Genomic DNA, 16,388 nt, shown 5'->3' with positions numbered 1-16,388 from the left:
CCTTAATTCAGTGGGAGCCAGGCGTTCCTCTTTCTTCAAAGAGCCAGCATAGACCTCAAGAGTCTCAAAGAGCTCTAGAGGGTTATCAGGGGTGGCAGGGAGAGGGTCCTTCCAATTATCAGCCAACCCGAGAATGCACCTATCTAGCGTGTCATAACCTGAAAACCAAATAGCAAAAGAAAAAGGGAGGACAAAAAAGCATAAGCGCGTAGCGCGGACAAAATCAAAAAGAAGAAAAACACTTAGAAAATATGCAAAAAGGAAAAGCAATACTTACCAGGCTCATGAGTAGAGCACAAACGCATGACAGAGAGCTGCTCGTTGCCTACAATGTACAGAGAGTTAGGCAGCCAGATCTTAGGAAACTTTGCATCACCTGTGCTCGCTCCCTGCAAGGCATCAAAAGCCTCAGTCTCATGAGCAGGCTCAGAGGGAAAAACAGTAACTCCCGCCATGTTAGTGCTGATTTCTCAAAAGTTACGTGGCACAGCAAAAGAGGAGGGTACTTTAACCCAAAAGAACTTGCCAGTCTAGTCCATGAAGCGACCAAGCTTTGGGTAAGACGAAACCCTACCCTCCTTGGGAGCTACATAGTACCACCTAGACTTAGAGCCAGAAGCAGACCTTTTCAGGCTCATCAAAGACTTAAACAAGTGAAGAGACTCAAGATATCTCCGAAACCGCATAAACCATAGCAAGCATATCAAGGTGTGCAAAGCAATACAGAGATTGAAAGCACGAAATACCTTATCCAGGGTGGGGTCAAGAGGAAACCTCAAGCCCAAGTCCAGTTGGGAAGCAAAAAGTGCAATATGACCAGTAGGAGGAGCAGATAACTTGGCGCCCTCAGCCGGCAAAACTAACTCGTAGCCCCGACCAAACCCATAAAACTTCTGCCCCACAGAGGCGAGATCCAACTTCCTGGCATCCTTACGCCAATGAGAATCCAGCACGCAGTTCTTGGGACCATAGCATTTGTCGTCCAAAAAGAAGTCATATTTACCTTCTTCTACGGGTTCAACCACATAAGTAGGCTGACAATCGTAGAAGGCGCGCTCATTGGGAGACTCAGCCATCCTGCCTGAAGTAGGGACTTGAGAGGGAGACGGTGAAGAAGTAGCAGCGTTCCCACCACGCACTACATAATGGTCAAACTGATTCATGTCAGCCATGTCATTAAGCCAAGCAAAATTGTTTAAAGGCTGAATATGGGGAATAGGGCTAACAAGGGAAACATCAGGGGGATTAGCCTTGACCATGTCGGCTAAAATCTCATGGCGCATCGCGCGCCTCCTTAAACGAGCAAGGTGGGGCACAGGAACCCCGTCCTGAATTAGTTCCCGCTCGCAATAAGGATCAAAAAAGTCAGGACGAGGTCCAGGCTGAAAGGGTCGGAACGCACTGCTTTCAGCAGGGCGACTACTACCCGGCCCAGGCAGAGAAGAGAGGGCCATGGCAGTACCCGCCCTGCTCAAAGCAGGGGGCGATCAAAAGGCACAACCATCTGAATAGGAAGGGGGGAAGAAGCAGGAGAAGTAAAAGGAGTGTGCGTAGAGCGCTCACCTGAATGGGGAGACTCATAAGAAGCAGAATCTAACTCAGTGGCCGCGTGAAGCTCACTCATATTCTGATTGTCAGAAACGTCAGGCGTTCTAAGGATCTACAAAGACAAAGAAGTCCCCCAAAGAAGAGAAAGAAAATGGGGTGCCAGGAATTAAAAAATTAGTTTATTCTCAAAAGAGCAGGTGCAGGAAAACAACACGAGAATAGGAAGAAAAAATTGAGAATACAAATACAACAACAGAAGAAGGAGAATTGGACGGAGACAATCAAAATTGATCAAAAGGGGCAATTTTGCGAAGGAAAACACAAAAAAGAAACAAAATTGAACATAAACATACAGGAAAATGTACCTTTGTGGCGAAAAGTTGCAGAAGCAACAAAGTACATAAACAATGGTGACCCAAGAAATCAAACAGAGAACAAGGTTTAAACCTGCAACCAAAAAGCAAGAAAATTTAGTAAAATCGAACAATAAAAGAAAACAAGCAAGCAAATGAACAAGGAAGCGATAACGAAACAAGTGTGCAGACGAGGAAAACGGAAAAATTACAATAGCAATGGAGGAACGACGCGCGTCTGGGAGAAGATAAAGGGCAAGAAAATTTGAAAGAAGAAAAGGGAAGATGAAAAAATGAAGAAGGTAAAAAGATAAAGAAAAGGGGGAACGGGGAATTAAATACGGAGTAAATAGGTGGTTGAGTGAAAATAAAACCTAATCGCAATGTCACTTCAGTAAAAATAAATTGACGACTCGGACGGCTGACACGTGTCCCACTCATGAAAAACACTGTTCCCGCCAAAAAAAAAATGCTTCAGCGGGAGTGATCGAAATTCCTCCCAGCTAGCTCGTCATTTCTCAGACTTCAGCGGGAGTAATCGAAGTTCCTCCCTGCAAGCTCGTCATTTCTCAGACTTCAGCGGGAGTGATCGAAATTCCTCCCAACTAAGTAAGCTAAAGGAACAGAAAGATAAACTGAAGGAACTAAAAGATGCAAGAGAGATTTTTACGTGGAAAACTCCTTGGCCCTAACAAGGAGAAAAACCACGACCACTTGGGATTTTGGGAAAAGAATCTTCACTAGAATAGGGAAAATGGTCCTATTACAAACTAAAGACTCAAACTTCAAGTTCCTCAATGAACATGAAACCCCGAGGAACAAGTCACCCAACTTGTTACTCTTCTCTTCTCTTTCTCTTCTCTTTCTCTTCTCTTTCTCTTCTCTTTCTCACTTCTCTTTCTCACATACAGAAGTTCACTCAAACTTCTCCATTCCCCAAATTACAACTCGAAAGATATATAACTCTAGTATAAGAACATAAGAACACTCTATATCACTTATGTGGAATTGACACTTAACTCGAATTAAAGCTTGAAAACTTATGTGAGCAAGGGTGAGTTTTTACAACTGATTTCAAAGACTATTTATAGATCAAATTCGTTTAGGAAAAACTCCTTTCTGCAGTAAATCCATTACGCCATTACTCCAACCCACTAAGATGAACATGTTCCTAATTTCAAGGAAGCATGAACTCCTTAATGTGCTTTGACCATGAGATGAAAGAGATCATGGGGAGTAGGCCGCAAGTTTTTGGAAAACATGGAAGATTTTATTTCCAAAAGATATTTTCGAAAATCAGAAATAAAATAAAATCTTTTTAGTTAAGAAAAAGATAAACGTTTTAAACTTAACTACTTTCCTAAAAATATGCTAGCACAATATTATCTTTTTAGACCAATTCCACACAGATTTTTCGAGTATAACTTAATATCTTATACTTACATAAATCCTAAAATATAAAAATATATTTAGTCTTCATGTCCTCTGATGAAGCTTCTATTCTGAGGCTTCTGTTCCTCAAGGGGAACTTCTCTTCTATAGTGATGCTTCTGCTCTGAAGCTTCTGTTCCCTGACGGGAACCTTCTCTTCTTAAGTCTCCATTTCTGAAGCACCAGTTCCTCCAAAGGAACTCTTCTTTTTGGATAGCTCTGTTTCTGGCTTTCCTGTTCCTCATGGTATCTTTGCACGACACTTAATTCTCCTAGTCATTGCATCTGATCACACACTTAAACAATCAAGCTCTTATTAGTCTGTAAGTAAGTGAGGTTGTGTCATCATCAAAATCATTAAGTCCAACAGTACACCTATAAATAGAAGATAAAGTACAACTGAAAAGGAGTTAGACACATAAATTATTACACTCTCTACATCTCTCTACGTACACTTTTTCTCTTTAAACACATTCTAATTTAAGCATCGGAGGGGGGTTCCTCAAGCCATCCCCGAGGGCAGTTCACGTGTGTTGTCTTGCGCAGGTCGTCAGCGGGACCCAGTTCATACTAGCAGAACCCTTGGATCCATACCTGGACCAACATTGTTGGGGTCGTACGGCTTTAATTACAGATTTTTGGCTAAGTAAAAGAAAACTTTTTATATAGTATTTCTTCAAATTGTCCGTGTTCCAAGTACGAGGAATAGGACGGCCATCTAAGGCTTCAAGACGATAGATGCCATCTCGGACCTCTTCTCTAATTCGGTAGGGACCCTCCCAGTTTGAGGTTAAGTTTCCATCCTCATTGGCACGGCCTACCGCTTCCATTTTTCTTAAGACCAAGTCTCTCATCTTTAGCGGCCGCTTAGACACTCGGCAATTGTAAGCTCTCGTCATTCTTAGACGATAAATTTCATGTCTAAGCGCCGCATTGCCCCTTGCCTCTGGAAGGAAATCCAAGGCGGTCTTCAAAGCTTCCCAATTGGCGTTCTCATCATATAACATTACTCGGAGAGTAGGCTCGTACATTTTAATTGGGAGCACAACCTCAGCACCATAGACCAGGAAAATTGGGGTTTCTCCCGTTGAACTTTTCGTAGTTGTACATATTGACTATAAGACATTGACCAACTCATCTGCCCATAGGCCACCCGCTTTTTCAAGATTGTTCTTGATGCCATTAAAAATCAGCTTGTTATAGGCCTCAACTTGGCCGTTAACCTGCGGACGTCCAACCGAGGCAAAACAATGAGTGATGCCCTGGTCGCTTAGCCAATTTTTAATATGGGGCGTTTTGAATTAGGGTCCGTTATCGAACACCATTGACTGTGGTATACCATAGCGAGTGATTATACTTTTCCAGATAAAGGCGGACACATCCATCCACTTGATTCCCCGGACGGCCTCAGCTTCAACCCATTTGGTGAAGTAGTCTACTGCTACTTACACATAGCCCCTCTACCCGGACGCAGGAGTATACGGTCCCAAGATGTCCATGCCCCATTTAGCAAAGGGGAGTGGACTACTTATGGCCGACAAGCTATTTGCAGGTCGGTGAATAAGGATGGCAAACCTCTAGCACTTGTCATATTTTTTCACCATTTTCATGGCGTCCAAATTCATACTCGGCCGGTAGTACCCCAGATGGGTAGCTGACAGGGTAAAGTCGTATCCCTAAATCAAAAGTAATTCCTAAATTCTCTAACTAATGTAGATAGGGAAGTAGGGTCGAATCCACAAAGAAACGAGTCTTTATATTCCTAATTAACTAATATAATCTAGATTATGAGGTAACCAATATATATATTTGAATAATAAACTAAACTACGGAGATCAAGAATAAGGAGAAAATAATATATAAAAGGATCTAGGGCATAGGTTCACCAATAAATAATATTCCAGGGTTGAATATAATAATCATTCATCAATGCATAATTAATCAGATCATAAAGAGCTTTCGCTACGTATTATAATCACACAATTAATTTACCGGTATTAAATCTCATCTTTCGAATCTCGACTTAACCATTTATAAATTAACCTGCCTATTGAAACTAGACCTAAACATTAATTCTCATCTGTCGAATCTCGAATCAATATTGTCAAACTCATGCATAAAAGATCAGGCCTAATCTAGTCACAGAGCATTAAATCAATCAATAGGAAATTAATCTAGCATTGATAATTAACAACAAAAATTTACCCCTTCATATTAAATATGGATCCCCACAAACCCTAGAAATAGAACTACTCACACATAATAGGAACTAAACTAATCAAAACAATAAAACAAGTCATAAGGAATTGAAGGAATAAAAATACTGAAATTAATAAAATAGAAATCGTACCGAATCGACGGAATTACAAACGGAGTTTTAGAACAAGAGAAAGAGTAAAGGTTTTGAGAGAGAAAATCTAAGTAGAGAGAGAAAAGTAGCAAGAGAGAGTAAAAGAAGTCCTCAACTTACCTAAATAAATTACATCCAAATACTAAGCAAGGAAATTCTACGCTAAACGAAACTAATCGGAGCCTAAACAAACCCCCTAAAACTCGCGCCCGGTCGGGCGCCGTACCGCCCGGCCGGGCCCGCCTTTTTGTTGCTAAAATCACCTCTTGCGCCCGGTCGGGCACGTGCTCCGAGCGCGATGTTCTTCTCTTCTTTGCTCGCCCCGCCCGGCCGAGCGCGCCTTCGGGTGAGGCCTTAGGGCCCCGGGCGGAGCTCTTGGGCACCAATAATGGACTTTGATTGGGCCTTTACTCCTAAGCCCAATCGGATTTCCTCCTTGGGTCTTTGAACTCGGTCCAAACGCCTCGGGATCTCCAATACCGAGCCCTTAATCACCGATTTGCTTCTTCTAACCGGCCTTGGGCTTCAATCAGTGGCCGTGCACCTCCAATGCTTGTAGTCGCTACTCGAAAATCCGGGAAAATGCTCCAAAAGTGCAATTTCCTACAAAACTCAACCAAAACTACGAAAACACTATAAAACACCAATTAGTAATAAAAGTGGCTCGAAAGAGCAAAAAACACTACTAATTATGACCAAGGGACGGGGGTAAATCACTATATAAAATGGACATATCAGTAACCTTTTTCCACTAAGGCCCGTCCGCCTATGTAGGATCCACATTGCCCTTGGTGGAGGTCGTCCAACACTTCACACCCTCTTTCCGGGGTGATACATTTCAAGTATGGTTTCACATAAGCTTTCTCAAATAATTCCCCTCTCTTCATTTCGAACCCAGCCGCTCCTCTTTTGGATCGGCTGGAAGTATCCCATCCCTTAAGTAGGAGATGATTGCATCCATCCAAGTAGAGCTTCTGTCAATGGTTTGCACGAGCTCGGAATCAATAGCTCTGGGAGTATCACATGATGCCGAGGATGCTAACTTAGAGAGGGCGTCTGCTTGATGATTTTCAAAACGAGGGACTTGCTGCAGCGAGAAATGCTCGAGGCCCTCGGCCTCATCCTTTACCATCTGCAGATATTTCATCATGGCCGGCTCTCTGGCCTCATAGTCACCATTCACTTGGCTGACTATCAGTTAAGAGTCCGAACTTACATCAATTTTTGTTACCCCGGCCACCTTACATATTCTAAGGCCAGCCAGTAAGGCTTCGTATTCGGCCTCGTTATTGGAGGCTTATAATTGAAATCTCATTGCGTATTCAAACTTATCTCCTTCAGGAGATTGACAAATGATACCAGCACCGCATCCGGTCGCTATTGCACTACCGTCCACATAAACCTTCCAAATCTGGTCCCCCGCCGGCTACAAGTCCAGCCGAGTCATTTCAGCCAAAAAATCAGCAAAGGCCTGCCCCTTGATTGTTTTCCTGGGCTCAAACGTTATATCAAAACCTCTTAGTTCCAAGTCCCACTTAAGCATTCGACTACTGGCCTCCAATGTTGTGAACGGCTTCTTCAATTGTTGGTCTGTGTAGACCACTATTCAATGGGCTAGAAAATATGGTCATAACTTCTTTGATGCCATGAACAAGGCTAGGCCGAACTTCTCAATGAGTGGATACCTAAGTTTGGCATTATGCAGTACGTGGCTGATGAAATAGATTGGGATCTGGTGGCCGTCCCTTTCAATAAGCAGGACGGCGCTTAAAGAGTGTTCTGAAATGGCAAGGTACATGTATAGCTTTCATCCTTGAGTGGACTGATGAGGGGAGACAATGTATGCAGATGGCTTTTTAATTGTACGAATGCTTCCTCGGCCCCCTCTGCCCACTCGAACATGGCTTTCTTCTTGATAGTCTGAAAGAAGTATCGGCACTTATCCCCTGATCTTGACAAAAATCGGCCGAGTGCAGCTAAACACCCGGTCAATCTTTGCACTTCTTTGATTGTCCTTGGTGACTTCATGTCCAAGACAGCTTGAATTTTTTCAAGATTGGCCTCAATTCCGTACTGATCGATCAAAAATCCGAGAAATTTGCCAAACTCAACACCAAACACACACTTCTTTGGATTTAACATCATCTTATGCGGCCTGAGTTCGGTGAACGTTTCTCAAAGATCATTTAGATGGTCGGCCGGCTCTTTTGATTTGACGATCATGTCATCAATGTACGCTTCCATGTTCCGGCCAATCTGATCTCTAAAGACCGTATTGACCAATCTTTGGAAAGTGGCAGGGGCATTCTTCAAGCCGAACGGCATGACTTTGTAGCAGTACAACCCCTGCTCGGTCACAAATGCTGTTTTTTCTTGATCTTCTTCCCATAAAGGGATCTGATGGAATCTGGATTATGCGTCCATGAAGCTCATAAGGGCATGCTCGGCCGTGGAATCAACCAAGCGGTCGATCTTAGGCAAGGGAAAGCTATCCTTAGGGCATGCCTTGTTCAGATTAGTGTAATATACACACATTCCCCAAGTTCCATTCGTCTTTTTCACAAGAACTACATTTAATACCCAGTTAGGGTAGTAACATTGCCGAATGAACCCAACGTCCAGCAGCTTCCTTACTTCTACTACGGTCGCCTGATTCCTTTCTTCTCCGTGATTGATCGGGTTCAAGCACTATATCATGATGATCGTCAGCCGGCTGGGGCCTCAGCTCTTCTGGCTGGCCAACGGTCATTAACTACTATGCCTGGTCGGCCATGGCCGACTTCCGCTTCTGGCCGACCTGGTATGTTTGGAGTGACTGTTCTTCGATTTTTTGCTCGGACAGATTTCCTCGTCCGCGTATTGTTGGCTTTACTGCTAGCTAGTTACACTCCTTGGCCATTTTCTAGCTTCCTTGAATTGAGATGATTTTCCCGTCTGACCTCTTAAACTTCAACAGCATCAAATGAGGGACGATTACTACCTTTGTTGTGTTTAACGTGGGGCGGTCGAGTATGACATTGTAGCAAGTAAGCTCTTTGACCACTAGGAAGCGGACAACCATGTCCCTTTCTTCCCCATTCTACCCGATCCGGACGGGTAAATCAATCTGTCCCACTGGATATATGATGGACCCCCTAAACCCAACCAATGGGTGGGAAATGTCCTTGAGAGCATCCTCAGAGAACTTTAAATTTTTCAGGGTAGCCAAGCTGATAATATCGGTTGAGCTGCCCATATCTATTAATATCCGACCAACTTTCAAATTGGCTATTTTCATAACAAATACCATGGTATCATTGTGTAGGGCTTTGACCTCTCCTCGATCCGCTTCACTGACCGTCACTTCTAGGAAAGGCTCAACTTTCACCCCTTTAGCATGCATCACTTTGCAAAATTTCCAAGCATCTTGCTTGATTCCTTTCATGGTAGGGCCGCTTGCAGCGAAGCCCCCTGATATAACAGCCACTAAACCAGAATCAGTGCTATTCCATCATCTTCCTTGTCATTCTGCTTTTTCTTCTCGGATTTGTTGTTTGTCCGAGTGTAAGTGAATTTTGATTTCAAGACGTACGAAAACATGCCCTTTTCGGCCAATTTATCCAGCAGCCTCTTCAAATTGATGCACTCATTCATGTCATGACCCACGTCCTAGTGGTAATGACAGTACATGTTTTTGTTGCGTGATGAATCATAATAATATAGGGTTTTTAAGACATTTATGTTAGTTTCATTTCTTTTTCTTAGTCTTTTTTGGTTATTTTTAGGTCATATTTCCATAAGTCATCATATATCGTTCTAGTACGCTTCGTTTGTGTATTTCTTAATGTTTCAGGTGATTTCATAGTCATTTGGACGCTTTCGAAGTGTTTGGAGATGATTCGGATGATATTTGAATGGAAATCGATGGATCGAGTTCATTAATCTAAGGATTCATGCTTGTGGATGTTGTCTTCAAGGATTTTATGCATGGGACATGAATATGGAATCCACGAGAGTCGTTATGGACCTTTCGGAAGTGAATTTGAGTTAGAAACAAAGAAAAACGAAGGCTTGCAAGGTATAAAAAATTACCTTTGCTCACTCTTTTGACCATAACTCGAATTTTACAGATCGAATTGAAGTTATTCAAGTTGCTTTGGAAACTAGACTCGAAGAGCTTTTCAATGATAGGTCACAAGCCCCAAGTAGCTTCTTAGAACAGAAGTTATGAGCGTTTAAATTCAAGCAATGCAGTCAGCCACTCGCGGGATCTAGCTGCGGGTCTGTCCTGCGGCCACTCGAAGGCTGCTGCCGCCACTGCTAGGGCACGGGAACCACCCTGCGGCCACGGGTTTAGTCAAGTGATGATGAGCCACGGCAGCCTTGTTTCTCTCGTGCCACGTCATCAATTATCATCCAATAATATTTTAGCTTACTTATTTATTTACTTATTTCTATTTTAATTAGCTTATAATTAGGCTTGAATATAAATACTTGAGAGGATTTTTTTTTGGCTTCTTATGCTTTATTTTTCTAGAAACAACGCTTCTTTAGTTTTCTCTCCATTGTTGAACCCTAGTTTTATTCTCCATTAATTCAATCATCGAGGTATTTTATTTATTCTTTTTCGTTCTTTATTTTATTAATCATGAATTCAAGTTTATTTATCTCTTTTGTTTTGTTTATTTCAATTATGAGTGAGTAGTCGTTTTCTAGGGCTAAGTGAGGGAAGCCATGTTTATACCTTGATTAATTGTGCATTATTATTTATAAATTTATGAATTAGGGTTTGAATAATTCCAATTGATTTGTGCTTTATTGTTTGTTTCATGTAATTGGCCAATATCATGAGTTGATTATTTAGCTAATGAAAATTAGAATTGAAAGATCATATTTTTAGAGGCTTAATTACAATTGGCGAATTTGATTATGTTAGCGACCAAACTACATATGTTAATTCCTAGTTGTTAATTCCCGACCGTAAGATTAATAAGTACTTTAATTATTCGACCTAGTTTGTTTATTAATGAATTGTTTGCATTTCTTGGATTGGTATAAGCATGGTGGACCGAACGTACGCCCTAGACCTTTATTTATTTGAGAACAACCTTATTTTCATTTTCGTCCTAGTTTAGTTAATTGATCATCAAATCACTCTTCGTTTATTCAAATAGTTTATATTAATTGGGCAAAAACTAAAAGAACCTGTCTCCCTATGGGATTCGACTCGTATTTGCTAAGTCTCTACTAACAATAGACACCGTGCACTTGCGGTATTACTTTTTATTCATCAAGTTTTTAGCGACTTTGCCAGGGAGATGGCTAGATTCTATTAGTTTTAGTTTGATTGTTTGAACTGCTTCCATTGTCTCATTGGAATTTCTAGTTCCAATTGGGGCATTCTCATTGTTTTCTTTTCTTTTTGTTTATGCCCAGGTCAAAATGAACAGGTGATTTGATCCCTATGGATCCAGACTTGGACAAGACCCTTAGGCAACTCAAAAATCAAGGGAAAAGGAAGCAGAAAGAGACTCACTCACAGAAGAGCTCTACAACACACTCTGACACACAAAAAGAGATGACTGATAATAGGTCTCTTAATTCCTTCGGGGTACCATCCCAAGATGGCATTCCAACGGGTCTTAAAATGCCAGCAATCACTGCAGAGAACTTTGAATTTAAACCTGCATTGCTCAGTATGGTCCAACAAAATCAGTTTAGCGGCCATCCTACTAATGAGCCAATTAATCACTTGCAGCGATTTTAACAATTATGCTCCAGTGTTCATCACAAAGGAGTCACTCAAGATCAATTGAAAGTAATGTTGTTTGGATTTTCCCTTCACGATAGAGCTCAAAAGTGGTTGAATACTGTCAAGGAAACGGAGTGGAGCAAGATTTCTCAAGCATTCCTCAAAGAGCATTTTCCTCTTGAAAAAACTGAAAAGATTCGACACCAAATATCAACATTTTCTCAAGAGTCGGGGAAATCTCTTAGGGAAGCACGGAATAGATTCTTAGATCTTCAACGATCATGCCCGCATCACAATTTTGAGAAGTGGAATCTTGTTCGTATTTTCTATAACAGTCTAGAACTCGAGACTAAATGTATTGTTGACTTTGCCGCAGGTGATGTGTTCCTTGACAAGACGATCGAGGAAGGGTATGATTTTCTTGCAAATCTTGCTGCCCACCACTTCTCATCTTCAAGAACTCGAACTAAAAGGGAAGATGGAAGTTGAAGCCTATTCACACATGATATCTCAAATGGCTCAATTAACTGCAAAGATTGAAGCATTACAGGCTATTCAAGATTCTTCTCTTTTATCTGTTAATGCTATGTCTTCTTAACCTCTGCAAACTAAATTTTTTTCTGAATTGTGTGGCATACAGGGTCACTTTGGATATCAATATGCTCAGAATTCTCAAGACACCAATCAGATGGAGCAGGTGAATGCCTTTTAACAAAGGTAACCCAATGATCCATATTCTAACACATTCAATCCAGGTTGAATCAGATGGAGCAGGTGAATGCCTTTTAACAAAGGTAACCCAATGATCCATATTCTAACACATTCAATCCAGGTTGAAGGAATTATCCCTACCTTTCATACAAAAGCAATAATGTGCAAAATCCTCAACCGCGGCAGCAATGGTCACAACCTCAATAATATGTTGCAAGGCCTCCACCCCATCAGATCAACAAGGGGCCTCTCATCACGGTCCTCCAGGATTTGTTAGGCCGCCTCAACAACAATATTCTCAAGGCAATGCTAGTACTCATGAGCCGACTATGTCTGACCTTATGAGAATGATGACATCCATGAAGCAAAGCACTGAAGATAGCATCAAGGAGTTGAAAAATACGACAAAGCATTTGGAGAACCAACTCGCACAAGTAGTAGGTACCAACATCCAAAGGCAACCTGGCCACTTACCGGGACAACCTGTCCCTAAGGAGACCACCAATGCTATCACTACTCGTAGTGGTGTTACCTATGAAGGGCCACAAATGCTTATTGATGATGCAAATCTTGAGAAAGAGAATAGTGAGGTTGTAGAGAATGCCATGGATGATGTTCCCACCTCGAAGGATGAGAAAGCTAAAACAAGTGATGCTGAGAAAGAGAAAAAGAAAGGTTCCGAGCCTCCATCCATCGAGCCAAAGCTACCATTCCCACATCGAATGCAAAAGACCAAAGTAGATCAACAATTTGGTAAGTTCTTGAATTTGGTCAAGAACCTTGAGGTAACCGTTCCTTTTATTGATTTAGTATCTCAAGTTCCAATGTATGCAAAGTTTTTAAAGGAAATAATTACTAAGAAGAAAGACTTTGGTGGTGTAGAAACAATTGCTCTAACTACAGAGTGTAGTGCTATATTGCAAAATAAATCCCCACCTAAGCTTAAGGACCTTGGTAGTTTTTCCATCCCATGTCATGTAGGTAGTTTTTCCATCCCATGTCATGTAGGTACATTATTCATTGATAAAGCTTTATGTGACTTAGGTGCTAGTGTGTCTGTTATGCCTCTTTCTGTTTGTAACAAGTTAAATATGGGAGCTTTAAAATGCACACAAATTACCTTGCAAATGGAGGATCGTTCTATAAAATACCCTTTAGGTGTTTTAGAGGATGTCCCCGTTCGGGTTGGGAAATTTTTTATTCCTGTTGACTTTGTAGTTTTGGATATGGAGGAGGATAGAAATATCCCAATCATTTTAGGTAGACCTTTCTTGTGTACTGCAGGTGCTGTTATTGATGCCAAGTCTGGGTCTCTTACTTTGTCTGTTGGTGATGATATAGTGACTTTTAATCTAACCAATGCGATAAAGTCGCCTATGCTTGAGAATACTTGTTGCAGGATTAATGTGCTTGATGAGATTGTGAGAGATGATACGCCTCGTGAGTTAGCTAATGATCCATTAGAAGTTGTTCTCACCTTGGAGGTTTCTGAAGGAGAAGGAAATGCAGAGATTGACTCCTTGATTCGTGATTTGGATTCCCCTAACAGCGAGGGGTTTGAGGAAATGGAAACTGTTTGTTCTACTTCTGAGTCACATGTAAAAAAGGTAGAGTTGAAACCTTTGCCTTCTCACCTTAAATATGCGTTTCTTGATGATAATGAGGAATGCCCTGTGATTGTTAGTGCTAAACTCAATGATAACCAACTTTCTAAGGTTTTGACTGTGCTTTGCATGCATAAAAAGGCAATCGGGTATAGAATTGATGATCTTACAGGGATAAGTCCTAATTTTTGTATGCATAGAATTAATTTGGAAGAGAATTATCGCCCTTGCATCCAAGCACAACGTCGATTGAATCCTAATATGCAAGAGGTGGTGAAGAAAGAGGTGATGAAACTTCTTGACGCGGGCATCATCTACCCCATCTCAGATTCTAAGTGGGTGAGCCCAATACAAGTCGTTCCTAAGAAAGGGGGGACAACAGTTGTTAAAAATGATAAGAATGAACTAATTCCTACTCGTGTTGTCACAGGTTGGCGTATATGTATCGATTATCACAGGTTGAATACGGCCACCTTGAAAGATCACTTCCCCTTACCTTTTATAGATCAAATTCTTAAAAGATTAGCAAAACATAGCTTTTTCTGTTATTTGGATGGATATTCAGGTTTCTTTTAGATTCCCATTCATCCGAAAGATCAAGAGAAGGCAACGTTCAAATGCCCCGGCCCTATGGTACATTTGCTTATTGCAGAATACCATTTGGGTTGTGTAACGCTGCTGTGACGTTTCAAAGATGTATGATGGCCATTTTCTCTGATTTCATTGAGAACATCATGGAGGTATTTATGGATTATTTCAGTGTTAATGGTTCTGACTTTGATATGTGCTTGCACAATCTTTCTAAGGTCCTTAAACATTGTACTGACGTAAATTTGGTCTTGAATTGGGAAAAGTGCCACTTCATGGTCAATAAAGGAGTGGTACTTGGTCATCATATTTTTGATCGTGGCATCTAAGTTGACAAGGCAAAAATTGAGGTGATTGAGAAACTTCCCCCTCCCGTGAATGTCAAGGGAGTAAGGAGTTTTCTTAGTCATGCGGGGTTTTATCGCCGATTTATAAAAGATTTTTCAAAAATAGAAACCCCTCACTCAATTGATGCTTAAGGATTCTACATTTGAGTTTACTGATGCTTGTATGGAGTCTTTTAACATGATTAAGGAGGCAATAATAACTACTCCAATCATACAACCTCCAGATTTGATTTACCATTCGAGATCATGTGTAATGTGAGTGACTATGCTGTGGGAGCCGTGCTTGGACAATGAAAGAACAAGGTTTTTCATGCCATCTACTATGCTAGCAAAACTTTGGATGAGGCTCAGATGAATTACGCCACTACTAAGAAAGAGCTCCTAGCTATTGTGTATGTCTTGACAAGTTTCGAACTTACCTCATTGGTTCGAAAGTTATTGTCCACACTGACCATGCTGCTCCGAAGTATCTCCTAGCAAAGAAAGAGGCTAAACCGAGTCTCATTCGATGGATTTTTCTCCTTCAAGAGTTCGATTTAGAGATTCGAGATAAAAAGGGTGTCGAAAACGTTGTTGCGGATCATCTCTCTCGATTGAGATTTCAATCTACTTCAGATATCCCTATAGATGACTCTTTCCCTGATAATCATTTATTTTCTATTTCATCTATGTCTCCATGGTATGCTGATTTTGGTAATTTTTATGTAGGTGGTTCACATCCTCTAGATTTGACGTACCAACAACGTAAGAAGTTTTATCATGATGCTAAGCGATACTTTTGGGATGACCTTCATTTGTATCGTAAGTGTGCCGATGGGATGTTTAGGAGATGTATAGCGGACTGGGATACTCATGGTGTCCTTCATCATTGCCATAATCTACCTTCTAGTGGACATCTTGGTTCTACTACAACTGCCTACCGAGTGCTTCAATGTGGCTTCTATTAGCCTTCATTATTCAAGGATGCTCGTGCCCTTTGCAATGCATGTGATGAGTGTCAAAGAACAGGGAATATATCAAAGAGGCAAGAGATGCCGCAAAATGGAATTCTTAAGGTCGAGCCTTTCGATGTGTGGAGCATTGATTTCATGGGACCATTCCCCTCTTCTAGTGGGAATAGATACATTTTGGTTGCCTCGACTATGTCACTAAATGGGTTGAAGCTATTACGTCGCCAACTAACGATTCGAAGGTCGTCATGAAGTTATTTAAAAAGATCATCTTTCTGCGCTCGAAGTTCCAAGAGTTGTTATTAGTGACGGTGGTTCTCACTTCAACCAACGAACTTTTAAGGCTCTTCTCAAGAAACATGGAGTTATCCACAAGGTCGACTTGGCCTATCATCCTCAAACGAGCGGCCAAGCTGAGGTGTCTAACCGACAAATCAAGAGAATTCTTGGAAAGGTAGTTAACAAATCCTGAAAAGATTGATCATTAAAGTTGGATATAAATTGTGGGCATTACGAACGGCTTACAAGACTCCGTTAGGGACAACTCTGTATCGGTTAGTGTATGGCAAAGCTTGTCATTTACTGGTCAAAATGGAATATCTTCACAATGGGCCGTCAAGGAGATTAATTTAGATCTAGAGAAGGCCGGTGAAGCTAAACTTCTTCAATGGAAAGAGCTAGATGAGATTTGGCTCGATGCTTACGAGAATCATAGGCTCTATAAGGAGCAACCGAAGAAGTTTCACGATAAGATGATCCAAAAACAAGAGTTTAA

General features: G+C 41.3%; 1 protein-coding gene across 1 annotated transcript; it reads left to right on the top strand.

Annotated features, from left to right (window-relative positions):
- Window positions 1-12,312: 12,312 nt before the first annotated feature.
- On the top strand, window positions 12,313-15,610 carry LOC145588602 (uncharacterized). The gene is made up of 4 exons (XM_081645229.1): window positions 12,313-13,201; window positions 13,343-14,186; window positions 14,294-14,609; window positions 15,071-15,610. Exons 1-4 carry the CDS (start codon window positions 12,313-12,315, stop codon window positions 15,608-15,610), a joined length of 2,589 nt encoding a protein of 862 aa, XP_081501355.1.
- Window positions 15,611-16,388: the final 778 nt, after the last annotated feature.

Source organism: Chenopodium album, chromosome 17 (assembly GCF_948465745.1).
Source record: "Chenopodium album chromosome 17, dcCheAlbu1.1, whole genome shotgun sequence".
In the NCBI taxonomy this organism is placed as follows: Eukaryota; Viridiplantae; Streptophyta; class Magnoliopsida; order Caryophyllales; family Amaranthaceae; genus Chenopodium; species Chenopodium album.
This window is presented reverse-complemented; position numbering and strand designations above follow the sequence as displayed.